Source organism: Neoarius graeffei, chromosome 7, assembly GCF_027579695.1.
Source record: "Neoarius graeffei isolate fNeoGra1 chromosome 7, fNeoGra1.pri, whole genome shotgun sequence".
In the NCBI taxonomy this organism is placed as follows: domain Eukaryota; kingdom Metazoa; phylum Chordata; class Actinopteri; order Siluriformes; family Ariidae; genus Neoarius; species Neoarius graeffei.
Window position 1 is genome coordinate 85,019,491 of NC_083575.1, and position 24,125 is coordinate 85,043,615.

The window sequence follows — 24,125 nt, forward strand, 5'->3', positions numbered from 1 at the left end:
CTCTCACTGAAGAGAAATTTTTCATTGACCTCCATGGTTTTCTTGCTCAACTCCCAACTAGGGATCTGATTGTTCAGTAGCTGGAAAATCGCTCGACATCATATCACACTTTTCTGACAACACACACACGCATACAAAGCCACCTGTGGCTTTTTTTCCTTTTAATAAAGGAAGACGCGGCCGCGTTCGTCCTGCGTTGCTGCTGCTTTCCGTAAAACAACGTATTAAACAGACGCTGTTCTGGTGTGAAGGCAGCTTTCATGGAATACATGGAAGACAAGACGACACGTTCAATATCTGATGTAGGCTTTACTTTCAAATCTTGTTACATTTAGAACTGGCAATCTGAACATAAGAAATGCCAAACTGAAGGGAAAAAAAATACAAAAAAAAAAAAAGGTACAAATGGTCTAATTACCAGTTACTGTCACAAACAACCCTGTACAGCCTTAGGAATGAAGTAATAAAAAAGCTTTATTTTACAGCATATTTTACTGAGTGCCAAAAACAAACACAAACAAAATTATCATTGAGCCTTATTGAGTCATAAAATACAACAAACAAACAAACAAACAAAACGCAAAGCAAACAGAATGTGCTGGAAAAAGAAAATATCAAGGTAAATGCAAACAGAGTTTGTTTTTTTTTTAACGAAGAAAGAACATAAGTGCTACAAGTTAGAAAAGAGCGATCGATTTCATGCATCTTTTGTTGGGCTATAAAGGTAGTCTTGTGTAATGCACAATGATGTTGGGAAAAAAAATTAAATAAAACAAACAAACAAACAAACCAAAAAAAGCACTGCCCTTTTACTTTTAGGCAAAAGAAACAGAAGAATAAGTGCTTGAGTACTGGTGTCAGCACAGAGAGGGATTTCGATCCTCCATTTCCTGGCCGGACAATCGGACAGGACCGAGCTGCAACCGTCATCATCATCATCATCGTCTTTTACAAAATGATTACGTGGTGTATCGAGACCAATAGGATCTTATCCAACTGATTTGATCTGAACGGGTCCCGAGAATCAGTCTGACTCATTCTTGGGCCTTCCAGGCCACGTCTTTTCCACCAAGTGGCACTAGAGCATAAAAGAACGCATCGAGCTGGAGCGTCAGTGATGACCAGGAGTTCCGCTTGATGCAGCACATTGTGCTGGGCGTGTGTGCGGAGAAAAGTCAACAACATGGGATGAAAATGAAAGGGAAGGGGGAGGAAAAACAAAACAAAACAAAACGCTAGCTTTGTTGGTCAAACCAACTCGAGAGCGAGCGAGATGCGACGCTGCATTTATAAACTCGCGACCTGGTCATAAAAATTCACATCTTTGTTCTGATTCATCTTCTCCAAAGACAAAGAAGACGGAGCTTAATTAGGGAGCCAGTGATGGAGGGATGAGGCGAAGGTCAGCTCTGTGAGTAATGCTCCAGGGTTAAGAGTCCCTTCATCTGCATGTGAACTTGGGGTTCGCAAAGACGTTCACGCAGAACTGACTATTACATCTGGCATTACGGCGAATACTAATTACTCGTTTTGCTGCGAGTTGAATATACAGACTTGCAACACGTGTTCGCACTCGCGGGCGGCAAGACGTTTATTTTTTGCTGTAATATGTACGCTCGCCGGCCACTTTATTAAGTACAACCATCCATCTGCTGTTTTATGCCGTTATCTAATCAGCCAATCCCCTTGACAGGAAAAACCGTGATCTTAAACCAAGTGTGACTTTCTTTCACGGTCACATGGGTGTTGGTTTGAGCCAAATGGGCTGGTTCGAGTTTTTCAGTACCTGCTGATCTCCTGGGGTTTTCGCACACAAACAGTCTGTAGAGTTTACGCAGACAGAATGGTGCGAAAAACAAACAAAAAAAAACCCACTGAGTTGAGTCAGTGAGCGGGTGGAAAAAACAAACTCCTTGTTGATAAGACAGCTCGGAGGAAAATGGACAGATTAGTTCGAGTTTTTTTTTTTTTTGGTCAGGAAGAAGATAGTAACTCGCAGCAACTCTTTACAACCATAGTGAGCAGAAAAGCATCTCAGCATTCAACAGCAGCTGATCACACTGTGTTCCAGTCCTGCAGCTAAGAACAGGGATTTTAGACTCAAGAACACGTTCCTATTAAAGTGGCCGGTGAGTTTGTAGACACATTTAACCACGGTTACGAGTTTTTGCGTCCAAGTGGAACGGGAATTACAGTTCCGAATGGGGAACTTTTGTTTGAGGATGATTCAAGGCAACGGTTTGGATTTGTTGCTTTACAGCACAGAATTGGAAAAAAAATAAATAAAAATCTCAAATGAAATGATGTTTGCGACAGAAATCGTGGCTCCGTATCAGGCGTGGATCATCGAATTTGTGACTTGGTAGTGTTAATACATTTATAAATGTATTACTGGAAGTAGAAATAAATCGGTTTGTTGGCACGGTTTTTCAATAAAATGTGGGATAATTCATTGATTGTTGGAAAAAAAAAAAGAAGTCGGTTAATTAAGATATACATCTCAATCTGACGAGTAATTTTATAATATAATAAACGTGTTTATTCTATCCACATTCACTGGATATGAGCAATCGCACACCTTGACTGGCTAACTCGACTACTAGGATATCAGCTCATATACCGCGAGTAGAGAAAAACAAAATGGCGGAGCGCATCAAGTCCGATATATCACTTTATCAAGTATTTAACAGTTGCAGCAAAAAGAATATAGGTGCCCCCATGCAAATATCTCCTGTTCCACACTCCAATCCAGTCGGTGGCACCAAACCACCAAAAACCCTAAAGAAGAAGAAAATGGCGGTGCGTGTTGCTGAACCAACCGAGGATGAAATAAAAACTTGACTTGAAAATATGGAATAAAAGTATTTGATAGTAAGAACTTATCTTTATTTTTCAAGAATTATTATTATTGCATTTTTCACAAATTGCTCCCGTCATTGTGCCGGTTTGTTTCTAAGTGCAAATTATTTTGTCGGATTTTTTAAAAAAGTTTTTATTTATCGAATTTGCAAAAAATAAAAATGCTCCGTTTCTCAAAATCCAGTGAATGTGGATAGAATAAAAGAGTTATTCCACTCAATCTCGCCATACGCTGCTTACAGCCGACTCGGTGCTACGCGCCTCGTCGGCTATCAGCTCCTGTACGACCCGATTTCGTGGAATAACTCCTTAAATATTGCAGATCTGAGCTCTAAACACAGTGGAGCGTTACTTTTGAGCATTTCCCAAACCTCATTTAAGAGCTTATCATCATCATCATCATCATCAACCGAAGCGTTTCTTCCTAATTTCTGATTCTAGTTTCAGTTTTTCTTTCCCTTATAAGCCACCAATTTATTTGGAAAAAGTGCAATTTTACAGCACAGTGCAAAACTGGCGTTGACGAATTTAGCCTGGTCCTTCGGTGGCCAGGTGAAAATCTACTATATTCATTTCTAATGCGTGATTCAGTCTAACAGAGCTGTCCGACACGGGCAACATCTGAGAATAAGAGCTTTATATTCCATTTCTTTTCCCAACCTGTAAGGCAGAAACCAAGTGAGGGTGAGACATTGTATAAACGCCAACGCTGTGGTCTGACAAGGGTGGTGGAAGTGGCATCAAAGGGAATTTGTTATTGGGCTTAAGTGCTTTTGTTTGAAATATATCAACGTGGTAAGTGCAATTTAACATGGGGAGGGGGGAGGAAATGGAAAGGGGAACACAGGATACTAGTACCATGTTTGCCCGCTTTAGAGAAAGCCGTTCTTCTGCGAATCCTCCTTAAAAATCACGGCTGCCTTTACATTGCACTTAAGAGCCATTATCCAATGAGATCTTCATAATAGCTTGTTAGTACAGGATATATAGTTATATATTTTACATTTTAAAGGCTCATTTTTTTTTTTTTTTTAAATGGTAGTAAATAAAAAAAAAAACCAAAAGCAACCAGAAATGTTAAGACACAGAAGGCCACCAAAACCGATATACCACTATTTTTCATATCTTGCGTCTTTCTACCTCTGTATCGCTTTAACGTGAACCAACGAAAAGTACATTCATTCAAGTCATTTTGGAACAGCTTCTCCTTTTCTTTACACAAAAAAATGAACAAACAAGGAAAAAAAAAAAGAAACGATTTAAAAAAATATATCACAAAAAGCTCCAGAAAGCACCATTGAATCGGCCTTGCGTGACGTGACGTGACGCGACGCGTGGGATTTTCTCCCCCGGCAAGCGGTCACCTCGGATATCTTCGTAAATGTATAGGTGCGTGTTACAGTGCGAGAGCTATGCACAGGGCTCGTCTGGTCACTCGTCCCTCGTCTCATCTTTCGTGCTTGGTTAGCTTTTGGCACAGTCTGTGGCAACGTGTAGTAATGGCAAGAGCTGTGGTTTTCAGGGCTGGATCTTGGACGAACTGCTTCTACACACGAAGCTCCCACTGGTACACCCTGAATGGCTTGTCTTAAGAAGAAAACAAACAAAAAACAACAAACAAACAAACAAAAACGGAAACTGTTCTGCCATCAGCTGTGCATGACTGGTAAATCGCCTTGAGCTTATGAGCCGAGATCAATGTTTCAGGAATGGCGTCACCAATCCTGAAACCCATTTTGACGTCAATACGCATTGTGGGGTGATGGAGATGGAGTTGATGGCTACAAAAACTATATACAGTTCGATAAATAATCAAGTGCATGGTTTGAGGCGTCGCTTTCAAAACGAGACTTGAAAGAAAGCAATTCGTGTCGTTTTTTCTTTTTTTCCCTCTTTTTTTTTTTTTTTTTTTTTTGTCGTGCTGCAAACGCCCTGGGATATTTTGTATTGAGTCCCTAAATGACATAAAACAATCGTAGCACATAGGCGAGCATGCTACCTTGTGATGCTTGGCAAAAAGACATACTAACGCACAAAAAAAAAAAAAAAAAAAAAGTTGAGCGTTTAGACATTTGCATCTTCTTTTGTTTTTCTTTTGACCTCCTCATAGAAGGAAAAAAAAAAAAATCCTATGGAAAGCAATCACTACTATCTGTTTCATGGTCATTGAAAATCTGCAGAAAAGAAAAAAAGACAAAAAGAAGCGTAATAATTAGATTAATAAAGATAAAGAAAAGCAGCTTTTGATATAAATGTATTGAGTACGTACAGCCTTTTTTCCTTTGATAAACACTGTGTGTACATTTCGGTTCCTCAGGAGCGGTGTTCTCCTGATGCCGACGGACAGAACTGGTCACTCCGAGCCGCTGTGTGGATGCTGCCGGGGTGAGTGAAAGAAAGGAAGGAAGGAAGGAAGGATGACAAAGAAAGAAAGGAAAAAAAAAATGTAGAGGTAGGTAGCTCAGACGATGAGAGATGGGCAGCTCAGACGGTTTTCGCTCTTTCCGTCAGTCCCAGATACGCCAGGAAGGAGTGTTTGGGGGACGTGTGCAAGGGTGAGGTCTGTGAGGATGGGCGGGGCCAGAGTCTGAAGAAAGGTGGAGAGGAGCGTGAGGGGGCGTGGCTATGGAATGTGAAACGGCGGCGAGCGCTGAAGAGTGTGGTGAGGGGGATGAGATGAGTCGGGTCCGATGTCCTGTACTGCTCGAAATAGTGAGCCGCCAGCGTGGGCGATGATGTCGGAGAAGCTCCGTTGGCACAGAGGTAGTGCGGGGAGGGCGCGGTGGCAGGCAGCATGCCTGAAACGGACAAGGCGACCGATTGCAAGGCCTGCGAGGCGCTCAGGCTCACGAGCGGGCTGCTGCTACCGTCGGGCAGGAAAAGGGGCTCGATGGCGTCGGCGCTGAGTGGGCGTGGCGTGAAAGCCTGGGCCTCCTCCTGGGTACTGCCCTCCCCGGCCTGGTGCTTGCGGACGTGGCGGTTGTAGACGAACGGGTGCGTGGTTGTGAAGGGACAGCGGGCGCAGCCGAGTGCGTGGCGTGGTGCGTGCTTGAGCCGCTTGTGCAGGTTAAGGTTGTCCTTGCGCTTGCAGCTGTAGCTGCAGCGGTCGCAGTGGAAGGGGCGCTCGCCCGTGTGCACGCGCCCGTGCTCTATCAGCTTGTTGGCCGTCTTTGCCAGGTAGCCACACTGCTCACAGCGGTAGTGGTTGCCCAGACGGTGGGCGCGCGCGTGCCGCTCCAGCTCGGCCCGGCTCGCCCACGCCGCCTGGCAGATGCGGCAGCGGTGCTCCGTCTTGTAGTGCGTCTTCAGGTGGCACTCCATGGCCGCCGCCCTGCTGGTGGAGTACATGCACAGAGGGCACCTGGGCACAGAGACACAAGGTGAGGGGGTGCAGGAACCATGTTTAACACTGCGGCTTACGAGTAAGCCTTAATTTCTTTCTTTTTTTTAAACAAAAATGGACAACGTGCACAAACACACACAAAATGGACAAAAGGGAAGGGATGAAGGATGCACTTATGCATGTAGCAGACCCTGAATGGTGTACAACAGCCAAAATCTATGTGTGTGCAAGTTTATGTGTGTATTGCATATACATGTGTGTGTGTGTATGTGTGTGTGTACATACAGATGTGTTTTAAGTGACAGTTTGGGGGTCAGACGGAGGTTAAATGAATAAATGAGGAGCACTTACATTTAAATAGCACCTTTCATCTGCTCAGGGCCCCAAAGCGCTTCACAAACCCTGCAGAACAGAATGACCTCAGAAAGCACACCAAGAAGAGCGCTTCTCTGCCTCAACACTGAGCCTCAACGCTGAGCCTCAACGCTACCTTGTTCTCTCATCAGTCTCACAACAGCAGCACGGGTGCGGTGCGGTGCAGCACGCCCAACTGACGCTCAGCAAACATTCTCAATTCATGGACACAGTTTGAAATGAGCCTCATCATTAATTCATTCTGGTGACAAATAATCTGAAAGGTTTGGTTTAAAAAAAAAAAAAAATTGCACAATTTTCCTCTTACCTCAGCCAAGACATGTTTTATGCCTACGGTTTGCTTCCTTATTTAGCCAGGGATCCCAGCAGTAATTGAAAAAAAAAAATAGAGGAATGTAAGAAACTATCAGCACGGGTCAAGGGGGCTGCAAGCCCTTTGCGGGGTTGAGATTTTAACATTTAAAGATGCTATAGAACACATTTTTACATAGATTTAACATAGAAAAGCAACAGAATTTAAAAATAACGTGTCTCTATTTGATGCCATATTTTGTAATCTATGACATAAGTGGAAAAAAAAAAAATTAGACGAAAATGTAGCTTTGAAGAATATACTTGCCTAAATATCCCGCTGATTTTGCTATAACAATCGTATCCATAGTTCATCTCATTTGTTTATTTATTTTTTGTTTCGAGTTGTCAATTCTAGTCTAACATAAGCCACATTCATTTTTCAAAAATCATGAATATGAGCAGAAATCAATGATTTCGTAATATTAGATATATACACATGTACAGCAAATATTGGAGATATTTGATTTAAACCTCTCTCTTTTTGAAAGGTTTCACTGCAGAGGAATTTTACTTGTAAAAACTGACGAACGATGTTAAAACACATTTTCTAGCAAATGGGCGCAGCCGTACTGTTTTCTCGTTCTATCGCGTACAGTCTCGCGGTATTTACATCAATTTCACTTCCGAGTGTTCCCGAACGTCAACGAGAACAAACGAAGCCGACGAAAACATCGCTAAACAAGCACACCAAAATCAGAACGTACCGTATTTTGCTGGTCATTTTACTTAAACAAACATTTTTTGTTTTGTTTTTTTCACCTTTATTGGATAGGACAGTGTAGAGACAGGAAACGAGCGGGAGACGGGGAGGGATCGGGAAATGACCTCGGGCCAGAATTGAACCCGGGTCCCCGGATTTATGGTATGGCGCCTTATCCACCTGAGCCACGACGCCCCCAAACAAACATATTTTTAATGGATATACAAGAGATTTAAAAAAAAAAAAAACACTTTGGCTAGAAAAATAGCGGAATTCCGCTAAATAGCGGACGTCTGGGATCCATGTTTAGCACTGAAGCTGTGATGATAACGCAGCTACAAAATAATATAAAGAGCAGAAACAAATCTCTAAACGCAGTGTTAAATATTTTTACCCTTGCTCACGTTAACTTTTTAAATAAGTGAAAAATAACAACTGACTTTGCTTTCAAGCTGTGGGAGGCAGTTTGTCTGGGAGGGAGGGTTAGAATGCCAGGGGATTGTGAATCAAGATGGCTGCTTAAACAAAGTTTGATGTTTAGAGACAGGCAAAGCAAGCCTGAGTGACATCACCGTATACATGGTAGACTGCACAAGTACTGACTCCACTGAACACGCTGATGTGTTACAACCGGGAAACGAAATTGACTTGATTGGGATTATACGCCATCAGTCTGCACAAAATAGCCTACAATATACATGTGGAATACTAATATATATATACACACTACCGTTCAAAAGTTTGGGGTCACCCAGACAATTTTGTGTTTTCCATGAAAAGTCACACTTTTATTTACCACCATAAGTTGTAAAATGAATAGAAAATATAGTCGAGACATTTTTCTGGCCATTTTGAGCATTTAATCGACCCCACAAATGTGATGCTCCAGAAACTCAATCTGCTCAAAGGAAGGTCAGTTTTATAGCTTCTCTAAAGAGCTCAACTGTTTTCAGCTGTGCTAACATGATTGTACAAGGGTTTTCTAATCATCCATTAGCCTTCTGAGGCAATGAGCAAACACATTGGACCATTAGAACACTGGAGTGAGAGTTGCTGGAAATGGGCCTCTATACACCTATGGAGATATTGCACCAAAAACCAGACATTTAGTAGAATTTAGCTAGAATAGTCATTTACCACATTAGCAATGTATAGAGTGGATTTCTGATTAGTTTAAAGTGATCTTCATTGAAAAGAACAGTGCTTTTCTTTCAAAAATAAGGACATTTCAAAGTGACCCCAAACTTTTGAACGGTAGTGTATATCTACACACAAACAGTACTGTGCAGAAATCTTAGGCACCTTATTTATTTATTTTTTAATGCAAACTTTGTTATAGGTTTCCATTTTATGACTTCTACATTGTCAAGTCGGTACGAAAACATTTTAGAATTCCAAATGTTTGTATCTGAGCAGCATATTTAACAATTATTCCACGAAATCGAGTCGTACACGAGTTGATAGTCGCCTATAAGCCATGTATGACGCGATTGAGCGGAATAGCTGCTTTTCTATCCACATTCACTGGATTTTGAGAAATGGAGCATTTTTGTTTCTATTTTATTTTTTTTTTGCAAATTTGATAAAAAAAACTTTATGCAAAACGTCCGGCAAAATCGTTTCCGCTTAGACGGACTTCTTAAAAACCTATCGATGGCTGCACGAACTGACTTTAGCGTTGTTTTTTTTTTGTAAAAAGTGCCGTCTTCGGTGGTGTAGTGGTTAGCGCTGTCGCCTCACAGCAAGAAGGTCCGGGTTCGAGCCCCGTGGCCGGCGAGGGCCTTTCTGTGCGGAGTTTGCATGTTGTCCGCGTGGGTTTCCTCCGGGTGCTCCGGTTTCCCCCACAGTCCAAAGACATGCAGGTTAGGTTAACTGGTGACTCTAAATTGAGCGTAGGTGTGAATGTGAATGGTTGTCTGTGTCTATGTGTCAGCCCTGTGATGACCTGGCGACTTGTCCAGGGTGTACCCCGCCTTTCGCCCGTAGTCAGCTGGGATAGGCTCCAGCTTGCCTGCGACCCTGTAGAACAGGATAAAGCGGCTAGGGATAATGAGATGAGATGAAGTGCCGTCTTGCCGAGGTATAGAATAGCTTTCGACGTTTATTTGATTCTTCCTTCGACATTTCAGTTCTGTAATTTTCAAACTTCTTCGAGCTTTTGAACCGGTGCAACAAACATTAATGCTTAAAGATGAAGAATGTAAACACACCGGCGAAATGACGGGAGCAATTTGTGAAAAACGCTGTAATGATAATTTTTGAAAAAAAAAAGATATGTTCTTACCATGAAATACTTTCATTCCGTATTTTGTTGCTTTTTTTGAATTTTTAAGTATTTTTTGGGGTTTTGTTTTCGAGTAGAGGTTTTATTTCATCCTCGGTTGGGTCAGCTAAATGCTCCGCCATTTTGTTTTTCTCTACTCACGGCATATGAGCTGAAATCCTATTATTAGAGTAGCCAATCAGAGCACGCGATTGCTCATATCCAGTGAATGTGGATAGAACAATACATAAGAGGCCACTTTTCAGATTAAAAAAGAAAACATAATGAAGGCTGCTGGGTTTTGGTGCAAAATGAATTAGCGAGTTTGACCGTCAAAGTGTCCAGAAGAACCGGGGCTGGTTCTGGAAGATGCTCAGTAAAACCTACAGCTCATTTCCGCATAAAACGGCGCTCACTGTCCCTGAGACTACTATGTATGCATGTATTTATTTATTTATTTATTTAAACACAAAGGGTCGTCTCACACCAGATATTGACTGTGTTTCATTTGTTATGGCTTACTCTGCTGTTTATAGTATTTCTTTCATGTTGAAACATTTCATTATTATACATAAAATTAATTTGACTTTAAGCAAATCACAATTAATTGAATTTGTACAATCACTGTGTCATGTGATCTCCAGAATTAGTTGGAGAACATACCTAAACAAACAGCATCAAGAACGTCAAGGCGCCCTCCAAACAAGTCTGAAAAAAGTATCAATCAGGGATTGGTTATTAAAAATAAATGTCTCAAACTTTGAATATTTCATCGTACACTGTTAATTCCATTATTCAAAAATGGAAAGAACACAGCGTGACCAAGATTTTGTCTAGAAAACTCTTCTACCATGACCATATCATTGACCAGGTAAGGAGGGCATATTAGTCAGAGGAGCATCCAATAACGTCAAGATGATGCTCCCACCACCATGCTTCACTCCACTACGTTGTATATTTGTATGAAAGTACAGTACCAGTCAAAAGTTTGCGCACGCTTACTCATTCATAGTAAAGAGCGTGTCCAAACGTTTGACTGCTAACGTATGTTTGCATGCATCTCTAACAAAAAAAAAAAAAAGCAAACATTGGACAGCAAGCATGTCTTGGCTAATCGGGTAAGTGGAAAAACTGCACATTTAATTTTAATTTTTTATAACCCTTGTTGGCTTTGATTTTAAATCTAGATTAGTATTCTTAATACCTTATCATCACAGAGGCAAAATGCCTGCATTCCCACCTCTTAGTCACTTAAGTGTAATAACTAAAATAGAAGGTGGTGTGTTCTGCCTTTTTTTTTTTAAACTTTTAAATATGAGATGATGTCAAAGCCAAAAATTAAGCTACTGCTTTCTGGTGTATTCCTGAGAATGGCCCATAAGGCGTGACTACCACGCCAAGTGACAAGCTGCATCTCTCTAACTCTGTTAGCCTAATACCTACAGGCTAAAGTATCTAGCATGAGAAAGCACAGCTATAAAGTGACATGATGAGGCAATGGCATCTGAAATACACACAAGACTCTGAGACATGAATTATGTATGTCACACGGCTAGACAAATACCACAAAAAAGAGAAAAGACTGGACTATGTACTGGAACACTCTGCAGGGGGGAGAAAAAGAAATGATCCACAAATGAACCACAAAGGGGTCAATGTGTGAGTGTGTATTTGTATTAATGTATTTGTGTGTGTGTGTGTGTGTGTGCGCTGTAGTGTGGCTAGGGAGAAGTGTGCTGCATGTGTTTAGTTTTGTGTAAGTGCTGGCGACTAGGACAGGCTGGGAAAGAACAGTGTGAACTCGAGTCTAATGCTCTTGGCAGTGGGCTCGTTTAACAGATGGAGAGGCGCTGACTAGCTCGTCGTGATTTCTTCAGATATTGCACATGCAGAACCAGACTTCGTGCTGGAATGAGCTACTGTCGCATGGCAGAGATGGTTTCGTTCCTGAAAGTGCTTGAGACAAATCTCTATTTTGTTTTGGATTTCTTAATATGAATAATAAAATAATGCAAAAACATTTTAGTCAGTTGCTGTCATGGCACATTCAGGAGCTTCCTATATCTTTGTATCGTTTGGAGAAGGGTGGGCTTTGGGGGGGGGGGGGGGGGGGTTCTCCCTCAAATGCTGCTGTAGGATCAGGGGTCTGGAGCAAAAGGGAAAGTTTACTTAACATCTTTTCATGTTCATCTTAACTGCCTAGTGGGGAATTGTTCCCAGCAGAGTAGGGGGGTATATCTGGACCAAGTGCAAACAGACCGAATGCTGGCATTACACTGAACAGTGTGATTTGTTGAAGATCGGTGCCCACCTAACGCACACATAATATCTGTTGATGAGATAAAGCCAGGCCAGAGGAAAACAGAGGCCAGACTAAAAAAAAAAAAAAATGTAGCCATCTACAAATGTGAGTGATCAGCTAAAGAATTCACCCCCCAAACACTAAGATAAGCCAAATACTTGCTGTCCAACACTAACGGGCCAGACCAGGGCTATCAGGGTACTGAAGGAGGAGTTGGTTTCAGAACAGAGGGAACAGACAAAAATAGCTCTGAGAGGGTGGCAGCAGATAAATGGGGTGAGTTTCTTCCAGAGTTGGTGGACCTGGTCAGTTAGCTTTTAAAGGAATGGGAAAGATGAGTCACAGAATTTCCAGGGGAGCAGGTGGGACTGGTCAGAGGTTCTACAGGAGTAGGTGGGTCAGAGTTTCTAAAGAAATGGGTGGGATTGGGCAGAGGAGTGGGTGGGTGAGATGTTTTCAGGAGTGGGTAGGATTGTTTCTAAAGGAGCGAGACGGATTGGTCAGAGCTTCTAAAGGAGCGAGAGGGACTGGTCAGAGGAATGGGTGGGCCAGATATTTTTTTTTTTAGGAGTGGGTAGAATTGTTTCTAAAGGAGCAGGAGGAATTGGTCAAACTCCAGTTTCTAAAGGAGTGGGTGGGATTGGTCAGAGCTTCTAAAGGAGCGAGGGGGATTGGTCAGAGTTTCTAAAGGAACGGGAGGGATTGGTCAGAGTTTCTAAAAGAGTGGGTGGGATTGGTCAGAATTTCTAAAGGAGCGAGGGGGATTGGTCAGAGTTTCTAAAGGAACGGGAGGGATTGGTCAGAGTTTCTAAAAGAGTGGGTGGGATTGGTCAGAGCTTCTAAAGGAGTGAGGGGGATTGGTCAGAGCTTCTAAAGGAGTGAGGGGGATTGGTCAGAGTTTCTAAAGGAACGGGAGGGATTGGTCAGAGTTTCTAAAAGAGTGGGTGGGATTGGTCAGAGCTTCTAAAGGAGTGAGGGGGATTGGTCAGAGTTTCTAAAAGGAACGGGAGGGATTGGACAGGGTTTCTAAAGGAGCGGGAGGGATTGGACAGGGTTTCTAAAGGAGCGGGAGGGATTGGTCAGGGTTTCTCAAGGAGCGGGAGGGATTGGTCAGGGTTTCTCAAGGAGCGGGAGGGATTGGTCAGGGTTTCTCAAGGAGCGGGAGGGATTGGTCAGGGTTTCTCAAGGAGCGGGAGGGATTTGTCAGGGTTTCTCAAGGAGCGGGAGGGATTTGTCAGGGTTTCTCAAGGAGCGGGAGGGATTTGTCAGGGTTTCTCAAGGAGCGGGAGGGATTTGTCAGGGTTTCTCAAGGAGCGGGAGGGATTGGTCAGGGTTTCTCAAGGAGCGGGAGGGATTGGTCAGGGTTTCTCAAGGAGCGGGAGGGATTGGTCAGGGTTTCTCAAGGAGCGGGAGGGATTTGTCAGGGTTTCTCAAGGAGCAGGAGGGATTGGTCAGGGTTTCTCAAGGAGCGGGAGGGATTGGTCAGGGTTTCTCAAGGAGTGGAAGGGATTGGTCAATAATTTCCATAGGTCAGAGCTTCTGTAGCGATAGTCAGGATTGGTCAGTCTCTCTGCAGGAGTGGAGAAGTATGGTAAGGGTTTCTGTAGAAGCAGGCCAGAAAGTTTCTGCAGAAGTGGGTGAGTATGGTCCATGTTTCTGGAGGAGCAGGCAGGTGTACTGAGAGCGTCTAGATAAGTGGTCAGAGCTGTAGCAGGAGCAGACCTGAGGAAGCAGGCTTTCTGCAAGGGTCAGGTGGGCATGGTCAGAGCTCTTCTTAAAGTATGTATGAATAGTCAGATTTTGCAGGAGCAAGTTGGAATGGTCAGATTGTCTGTGGTAGTGGGAGATCAGGGTTTGACAGGATTGTGTGGTCTGTTTTTGCAGAAGCATGTAGGAGTGGTCAGAGTTTCTGTGGGACCAAGGTATGATAACCAGAGCATCTCCAAATGTGGGTGGGAGTGGTCATATTCTGAGAGTTTCTGGAGACGTGTGTGGGAGCGGCCAGATTTTTTTCAGGGCGTGTGTGAGATCAAGTGGGTGTGGTCAAAGATGCTGTAGGGGAGTGGGCTGGGCTGGAGTATGTGTGGTAGTGCATGGAAGAAATCAAATGTTACATGTGTATTTTTACTGGTGCAGTCGTATTGTAATTAAAGCATTAAAACCAGTGTGCTGGTTAACTGGTGAATATTTGCAACTCCAATACAGGCTGTTTTTTCGTATTGAGGGAAATATGATTGTTCCATTTAATGCATCAGTCTGATCCAAAAGCAGCACTCCAGAGGGAGCTCATGACTGGATGGGAAGGTTGTGTTGTGGGTGGGAAGGGGGCAGATGGGCAAGGGTTATGTAGGGCGGCTGGGGGAGGTAGTGGGGTTTGTGAGGCGGTAGAGGAAACTCGTGCTGTACTTGCTTTCCTTACTTGAGCCCTCCAGCGGGGACCGTATGGCACTTCTTGTGCTCGAGGAGCTGCTCGGGAGTCTTCATGAACTTGTGGCAGACATCGCACTCGAACATGCGCGCGATCAGGTGGATCTGCAGGTGCCGCTCGTACATGGCCCGCGTCTTACACACAAAGTTGCAGAACACACATTCAAAGCCTTGAGGGAGGGGAAGGGAGAGAGGACACGTTTACATGTTTGTTTATGCTGGTGTGTTTGCCAGACACTCTTATCCAAAGCAGCAAAGCCAGAAAACAGCAGATGACATGAACACAGATGTACAAATGCAACATTGTAAGGACTCGTAACCTAAAGATACGAGGTTTCCCTTGGATCATTTACTAAAATCTCATCCTCAGTGTGGGCTTCAAGTGTGATGTACTAAACAACCAACCAGCGAGAGTGCTGCTTTAATGTCTTGGCGGTATTTCTGGTTTGCTGTTAGTGGAACAAAATAACTGTTTAAAAGAATAAGTCATGCTTTTCAGTTGACAGAAAAGTTTTGGCTCAGCCTTTGGTTGGGTAACACTTTCTCCTACTGATATGTGAGCTGGTGTTTGCCAGGGAACCGTAGACCTTTTCAAAAACCGGTTAGTGTTTTTACCAGCTTAAGAAAAAAATTACTGCGTGATGAGATGGGGGCGTTTCATAAAGCACAGCATAAAACGGATGGATGGTTTTTATTTCACTTTTATTTCTATCTCTGTCCTTGTTCCAATATGGCTGTTGCCATTTACCATGCGACAAATCATTTGTCCGAATTCACTGCAGTAACGGTAAAGGATATCTCACCTTTTTCTGATTTCTCTTCCGTTCCTGACACCAAGCTTGATTGGCTGCTGGCAGATGAGGGCGGGGCCAAGAGACTTTTGAGTTCCTCGCTTCCCTGGGTAACGTCTCCGCTCTCAGAGCTGTTCAGGGAATCGCTGAGAGCCGAGAGAGATGACGATGTGCTTTTACTCTCACTCAGGGGACTCCTGGAATTCAGGCCTGTCCAGGTAAAGCACAGGAAACGGAACGTCATCTGCAGAACACACTTCAGCCATCAGTTCTTTGTTCTGTATTTGGCAAGTGCTGTAGCAGGATGCTTCAGTATATGCCCCAGATTGGTAATATCATACCTTGATTGATTATGAATGATCAGTGCCATCTTTTTATGCAGTGCAACATCTTGCTGTCATAAAAATGTTTCTTGTACTTGAAAAAGTAATAATTTGCTGCTCTTGCTCTAGGTTTGTCTGCTGTGGGCATGTAGAACCTACTTATTTCTTTTTCTAATAAGAAATAGTCGTAGATAAAACGTATAGAGTCGGTATAATGTATACGTTTCCAAGTGTTACTTTTCTTTAACCGGGGCGGCACGGTGGTGTCGTGGTTAGCATGTCTGCCTCTCAATCGGAAGATCGCGAGTTATACTTGCAGTCGGGTCATACCAAATACCATCATAAAAATGGTACCTACTGCCATCTGGCAAGGCACGCTGCAATAGAGACGCGAGTGGGGAGTCAAACTCTAGCGGTTACCAGAGGACCCGCCCCCCACTGTAACCCTAACTGTAGGTTACAGTCGGTTAGTTACAGTAGGTTACTCTCGGCGAGAGGCCGAGGGCTATAGAAGCGGAGATCGGCGCCGTCCAACGCGCCTTAAGGGCCTGGTTAGTACTGGGATGTGAGACTACCTGGGAAGACCAGCTCCTGACACGATAAGGACTGTGACTTCCCTTTAAAAGTACAAAAAGGTGTTCAGACAGCTTGCACTTTAGGATATGTCGACCGGACAAAATCTTTTGGAGTTGTTTCTTTCCTGCATCGTACTTAATTTTGTATAAAACTATGAAAATCACGTTCAATGTCACCCGTTTCAGTGTGGCTTGTTGCTCTTTCATGGGAAATGAATATTCTGCTGTCAAACCTGAGCCGATTATATTGTGTTGTGTCAGATTTAATAAGGGAGTAACCAGTTTTGAAAACACGAAACACTGTTAGAGAGGAAACCCATCTTGGTTGCAAGTGGCCGGTTTCTGGTGAGCTCTTGGTGGATTCCACGAATTACTCGCACACTTTCTGCGCTTGGTCTCAGGATCCACTAACGTAAAAGCAATTCACCATCATTTGCATGTTTTGTTTGAAACAATTGCCATTACATCAGCGCCAACCAGGGCTTTGAACCGGTTCAAGGAACGAAAACGAAAACCGGGAACTTTTTCTATTTCACATAGAACAGAAACGAAACCAGAAACTTTTTTTATGTTCCGGAACAGAAACGCTTATTAAAAATAATGGTAACCGGTTAATACCGGTTTTTATTTCGTTCCTCAAAGTTTCCGTAGCCTACAAATAAAATAGCCATTCTTCTCCTGCGCAAGTTTCTATGACCTGCTGGGGTTCACTTCCTGTGTGACGTTCGCTGACTGAATGGAGAGCGCGGGAAGGTGGACTGCTATCACGTCTCCATGTGATAATAAGTGAATTACTGAGCGTCTAAGCAAAGGAGAGCCTGAACGATGCAACCTCCCTATTGGCTGTTTGTAAAAATGTATCAATTGTTGCCCTTCCCACGGGAATCATCGCGGGCTCGAGAGACGAGACCTGACGAGTTAGTTCGTTGGTAGCAGAACAAAATGTCTGGACACAAATCGGGTTTTCAGAAAAGGAAAGAAAATAAACGGAGGGTCGAAAATACAAAAAAGGAGGCAGAAAATGCAAAACGTGTTTTAAGGTAGGACAAATGGTTACTTTTCTGAGGCAGCCCGCCGTGGCTGCCTGCAGGCTTATTTATTATAGCCCATTTAGTTCAAATAGTTGATCTAAAATGTTTATAGTTATAGTTATGTGATGGTTGTCCTGATTTAGACTGGTGTTTTTTTTTGGGGGGGGGGTTGCGCGATGTTGCACCCGGGTCCAGATTAGGGCAGAACCGGCCCTGGCTACATTTCAGGTGTAGTTTGTTTTATGTATGTATGTACTTGCATAGATGTGTACTTGGTCTTCCAATATGGCGCCTAACAAAATCTTGCGGCGCGGTGACGTCATGCGGTAGCCCTCTATAGGGCCTGACTAGCCTTTGGTAACACACTAAACGAATTATCTTTCATTTTTGGCACTTTTTCTGTTTGTGTAGATGGGAAGACATACTAAGAATCCAAATCGCCAACGTTTGAAATAATAATTGTTTTGAATTATTTCTTGTCTTATTTAATAAAGGTTGTAATAGAATTAGCCTACATTTGGCTTAAGCTGGATGAGACAGAGACATAACTTTATTTATTTAGCCATTTGTTAAACAGCTGACAGGGAACGTAATTAACCGTTCCGGGAACGAAATTTTTTTGTTCTAACCGGTTCGGGAACGTCTATTTAATGGTGGAACCCAAAACCGGAAACGTTAAAATTCCGTTTCTGTTCGGAACGAACCAATAGGAAAAAAATTCTGGTTCAAAGCCCTGGCGCCAACAGATGTGTCTGTTGAAGGCTCAAAATGAATCGCGGTGCTCCTGAAAAGGTCTATTCTTGAGAGGAAAGAGACTCTTCCAAGGTAAAAGGCTGTTTTCCTGTTTCATGTTGATCATGTAGTGGTCGTTGCAGCATTATAAAGTCAATGGGGATCCTGAGCTCCCTCCTGTTGTCTGTATGCAAGCAGGCAGAACAATCAAGGCTGCAGCCTTATTGATTTCCTCAGTCTGCAAGGGCAAGAGGGAGGGGGCGGTCAGGTCACGGGCACTAGAATGAAGATGGGGGAGCTACGCAGGTCATGACTCTCCCCTAAGGCTCCACGGCTAACGGAATGGACACAATGCTAGCTTGCATGCACTGTCTGCCTGACAAATATATAAGCAGAGTGAGTGACTATGTGTAATTCCTAGTTTGCTGGGGGGTTACCGAACAATGCGATTTGAAAAAAAAAAAGCCAAATGTGAGTGAAGTCAGCGGCCTCTGTTAGTCCAATTGAAGCTGACGTGCTATATGACATGGAGATGGATTAGCATCCAAATGGGCTGCAGCAGCAGGAAGATGCATACACCGAAAGCCTGTCTTTTTACTCCAGCAGACACCCCCCCACACACACACACACATATCTCAGGCAATGGAGAGAGACTGATTAGAGGTCAGACATTCTGTGGAAAGCAGTGTCCCTGGCACAGGTCTAAATTACACCTGACACATCGAGCTGGCCTTTCGCTGTCACCCTGCCCAGTGGACACGGCCACTCTGGCACACTCTAAATGCCAGCAGCGGGTGTGAGAGTGTCGGAGCCCTGGCTGTGGGTGGCTGCATGGGGACCGTTCCGGCTATTGATTTCTCAACCTCCTGTGTCTGATAACACCAGGTCTTCTAGATAAATACACAGTCACTCTCACACACACACGCACACACACAAGACTGGGCCACCCTCGGACATAAAGTCTTGTAACAGCAGGCCAGCGTACCTTGGCGATAAACCCATCGGCTCTTTTGTTAAAAATGCTATCGACCTTCAGATTTGGACCGAAAAGTCTATGGAAGGTTAACAAAGCACTGTGTACTGGCTGTTCATTACAGTGTAGAGGACGGGAATGGCCGATGGATGTACTTCCAGTAACCCTTAAAGCTTATGGAATCAATTTTGTGCCAAAATGTTCATACAATACTTTTGAAATATCAAACAAAAACGACAAATCAAAATACAAAAAAAGAAAAAAAAAGTCAATTTTTTTTTTAGACTGGCAAACAAATTATTCGTGTAATCGTGCAAAATATCAGTCTATTACTCTTCAGAAACCTTTTATTTTTGTTCCGCGTCTTTCTCAGTTTTGTTTGGCGTAATTTATTGTGGTTGCGATTCCAGCTTTCTCGTTTGCGCTCCCTGACTTTTTGCTTGCAGTTTTGGCACAAACTTGACGTGTGGGTGGGCTGTCCAGGAATGCATTCCCATTGGCTAACTTGTGTTTGACTGACGGCTACGCTCAGCCATTCCCTACTCGGATTCTGGCGGACTGTTTGACGAGTGACCGATCCATTGACGGTAAACAAGGATGGAGTGGACTTCAGTGGCGACTATGATATTGAATTTACACTTTGTTGAATTAATTCAATATCATAGTCGCCACTGAAGTCCACTCCATCCTCGTTTACCGTCAATGGATCGGTCACTCGTCAAACAGTCCGCCAGAATCTGAGTAGGAAATGGCTGAACGTAGCTGTCAGTCAAACACAAGTTAGCCAATGGGAATGCGTTCCTGGACAGCCCACCCACACGTGAAGTTTGTGCCAAAACTGCAAGCAAAAAGTCAGGGAGCGCAAACGAGAAAGCTGGAATCGCAACCAAAATAAACTACGTCAAGCAAAACTGAGAAAGACGCGGAACAAAAATAAAAGGTTTCTGAAGAGTAATAGACTGAGATTTTGCACGATTACACGAATAATTTGTTTGCCAGTCTAAAAAAATTGACTTTTTTTTTCTTTTTTTGTATTTTGATTTGTCGTTTTTGTTTGATATTTCAAAAGTATTGTATGAACATTTTGGCACAAAATTGATTCCATAAAAGCTCAGTGATCCATCAACCTCTCATGCAGGTAAATCTAAATCCTGGCCATATCTACTGACAATTTTAATGTAGCTTGTAACACAAGTCATACAACTTGAAATGAACAAACAAAAAAAAACCCCAAATGTGTTTGGTCATAATGTGCAGAATTTTTCATATTTCAGGACCCCCCAGTAGCCTTCCATCAAAAAGCAATGACTTCTGAATGTTCGCATCGTAAGCAAAAATGTTAACAAATCGCATTTAGAAATGAAATAAGCTACACCACCACGATTGGCAGAGATTGCTTAAGATTTCTGACCAGTCTTCTAAATCAGGGATAAAAGATTTGCGAAGGTCTAGCGGCATACAGTTTCAAGCTTATGAAAGTCCAGATGAATGGCAACAACAGGCACCTTTGACTGCTTAACCATTCGAGCAGGTGTTCTCAACCTCTTCTGCTTTGAGGCCCACTTATTCATAACTGTAACGAGTCGGGGCCCATTAAAAAAAGGTCCCCAATTATTATTACGTTAGTTTTTCTTACCTGTAACTGTGTTGTTTAGCGCAATAGCAGAGAGCACAATAACGTACATTATTATACATACGGGACACTTTGGTGATTAAATAAAAACACGTATTCTGTTCCCTTCTGGCGGGTTTCATTCATTTGGTTTGATAGCATGCAATATTGTTAGCATATCGCTTATCCTATGTGGATCACGCCACTCTACCCAATGGAGAATGAGCGTGCAATACTGTACCAATATTGCATGTTGTCGGGACAACACAACGTCATACGTTGGAACTTCTGCGCTGGCGAGTGACTGTGACAATTTGTAAACAAACATGGCCGCCAGGTTTGCTTCGTTAAATACAGAAGATTTTGAGAGAATTTTGGCTGCCAGGTCAATCTGTTGTGTGTAGCTGTCAATGTTGATTTTAAAAGCAACTACATAAATTATACAGGGGGAAAAAAAAAAAAAATGGCTTGACTGTTCTAGCGTTGGCCTTTGCTAACACTACACCGGCTAGAACACTGGGGGGCAATTTGGGGCCCCCAGCTCCTTGATGTGAAGCTTTTTTTTTGGCCCGTGCCCTTTGTGCCACTGCCAAAGTGGCGCTGTTGAGTTTCTGTTAGAAGAGGTTTGGCATTGGGGGGGTGACGATGAAGAGCAGATATGGAGCGAATGGTGAGGGCTAGACAGTGGCATACTGACAAAAGAAAGTTTAAAAGTTCGTGGGAAACTCAGTATTTTTTTTCGGAAATCAATTCTGAGGCTGTGTGCCTAATTTGTAGGCAGAAGGTATCAGTACTGAAAGAATACAACATTCGCCGACATTATGAAACAAAACACCAAGAGTTCACTAAATTCCAAGGCGTTGAGAGGACAGGAAAAGCTAACCAGTTACTAGCGCAGCTTAAAACACAACAACGCACTCTGCTACAGCCGTCATCGGCTCAGGAAAATGCTACAAGAGCGAGCTACCTCATCACTGAAGAACTGGTAAAAGAGGGACGTTCGTTTTCTTGTGGCGAATTCGTGAAAAGATGCCTTACTGTGGCTGCACAGTGTGTTTGCCCCAGTCAGACACGGGCATTCTCACAGATAAGCTTGTCAAGAAACACCATTACCCGGCGACTTGAGGACATGGCGAATGACATCCGTGAGCAAATTACTGCCAAGGCAAGTGGATTCACTGCTTTTTCCATTGCGTGTGATGAGAGTACCGACATATCTGACTCTGCACAGCTGATGGTGTGAAATGTGAAGGTGTCCTCACATCTGAGAGATACCGTATACATACATGTACATTTGCTTTTTCACATCTTGTATACAATATGAGACATTTTAATTAGATTTAAGGTGGTAGTACATGTTACACGTTTGTGTCTGGCCTGCGGCCCACCAACAATATTCACTTTCGGCCACAGGCGATTGCTCTAAGACAACGAGGGAGGCTCAGCCTCCTCTAAAAATGACGAACATCGTGTAGGATGAATTGCGCTAGGCTTATGTTATAGCCAACCTTATAACATTGCTATTTCAGATCCAGAATCATAGAAATATGTGTGCTCAACCCACTACAGTGCGAAATCATTCCCTTATAACTTTCCCCAGTTCACCTAATGTGTGCGTGAGTTTTTCCCCCTTGTGACAGCGCGATGCAGCCCAGCCTCAGTGGATTGGGAGCTATGTGCTTTTCAATCTCAAAATGCAAGACGATTATTGGACAAATACTGCGAAAACGCCCGCCCACGGAGTCTCACGGACTCCCAGCCTCAGTGCACTTCAATGGCATTTGGGAGCTATGCGCTTTTCAATCTCAAAATGCAAGACGGTTATTGGACAAATACTGCGAAAACGCCCGCCCACGGACTCCGAGCCTCACATGGGAGGGACATGGCAGTTTCCGCGAGGAGACTGGTGATTGGTGAAAGCAGCCGGATATTTTCTTTGATTGACAGCTCGTTTCAACACAGTGTTGCCAGATTGGGCGGTTTTAAGTGGATTTTGGCGAGTTTTGAACATATTTTGGGCTGGATAACGTCAGCAGTATCTGGCAACATCAGTTCAGTCCCATGTGGATTCGCAAGTGCTGTGGTGTATTGTAAGAGATCAGCTTACATTTCATACGGTTTCTACCAGCTTTTTTAGTTTGTATATATTTTCATTGTAAATAAAGTGTAAATATAGTGTTGTCAAGTTTGCGATCTTAGTTCCAGAAATTTCGTTTATTTGAGTGACTGAACTTGAACTTGAGGGGGCTAGTCAGCGAGCAAGAAAGCTGCGCACGGATGCCAAGCATTGCTGATTTAATTTTGGCGAAGCCATTTGCCAGTCTTCCTTTCGAGGAAAAAATTAAAATTAAAGAGCAGGGTAGACCAACGCCTCAAATTGACTTGGTGAAAAAGGTAGGGAATAATACTCGTTCCTTTCAGCTCTCCTGGTACGAGAAAGTGAATTGGCTAACAGCAAGTGACCCACATCAACAACAGTAAATAGGCTACTTTAGTAATATGTCATGGATGGACCAAAAATATAGAATCTATTTAAAATGTTTATGCTGAGTATATTATATTGGAATATATGTTTTTCTGGATATGAATTAAACACAGCTACAATTTGGAAAACATTTTTAAACAAAAACACAGCCGAGGTCAATTTTTAAACAACATGCCACAATTTTAAAATATAAAAATGTTAAAATATACCCCTCCCCCCCAACATCACCATCATGTATATTGGACAGTAGGCTAATGGGCCAAAAGAACCTGTTATTTCACAGTTTGTGACGCTGCCAACAATCAGCCAGATCAGAGGCAAGAGTATGGGCAAAATTGATGTGTTTTTTCTTTTAAAATCTGGAAATATCGTAACCGACCAGCCTCCCCTGTTTGAAAGACTACCAGCCGCCCACTGCTTTCGGCCCACCATGGGGAAGAAATTGGGCACCCCTGGGCTAGAAGGTAACTGCACTGCCGCACTAATAGCACCGAGTCACAGGTAAGCTAGCATTGGCCTTTGACGATGCTGATATGAAGAGTGTGTGTACGTACAATAATAACATTGGCGTATTCGTGGTCTATCAGATATATTCCATTCAGCTACTCGTCTTCGACTCGTTCGCTATCGTGCTAACTGAATGAAATATATCTGCTATACCATGAAAAAAGCCAGCCAATATTATTTAATTATTATACTGTACATATAGGACACTTTTTCAATGGCATAAAAATGTGTTCTATTCCCTTCTCGCGGGTTTCATTCATTTGGTTTTTCCAGCATGCAATACTGTTAGCATATTGCTTATCCTATGTGTAGTACGCCACTCTACCTAACGGAGAATGAGCGTTGAATATGGTTTACGATATTGCATGGTTGTCGCCACACGTCAGAGACGTAAAACTTCTGTGTTAATAATAATAATAATAATAATAATGTAGCATTTTTATCGCGCCATATACACTATCTGCCCTATGGCG

At 43.1% G+C, this 24,125-nt stretch overlaps 1 protein-coding gene across 4 annotated transcripts in view; it reads right to left on the reverse strand.

Annotated features, from left to right (window-relative positions):
- Nucleotides 1–289: 289 nt before the first annotated feature.
- Nucleotides 290–24,125, reverse strand: part of znf827 (zinc finger protein 827) — a 360,579-nt gene continuing 336,743 nt past the window's right edge. The window contains exons 12-15 of one of the 4 annotated variants that reach the window (XR_009655091.1): nt 15,427–15,624; nt 14,616–14,793; nt 6,554–6,771; nt 6,110–6,220 (exon numbers count right to left, since the gene is read on the reverse strand). Coding sequence is in view for 3 of the 4 variants with exons in the window: in XM_060926541.1 (XP_060782524.1) it covers nt 5,344–6,220; nt 14,616–14,793; nt 15,427–15,624 (1,253 nt within the window). In the remaining variant the exon portion in view is untranslated. Of the gene's footprint in view, nt 6,221–6,553; nt 6,772–6,909; nt 6,922–10,557; nt 10,603–14,615; nt 14,794–15,426; nt 15,625–24,125 lie in introns of those variants that run through there. The other 3 variants (XM_060926539.1, XM_060926540.1, XM_060926541.1) reach the window with 3 other exon arrangements.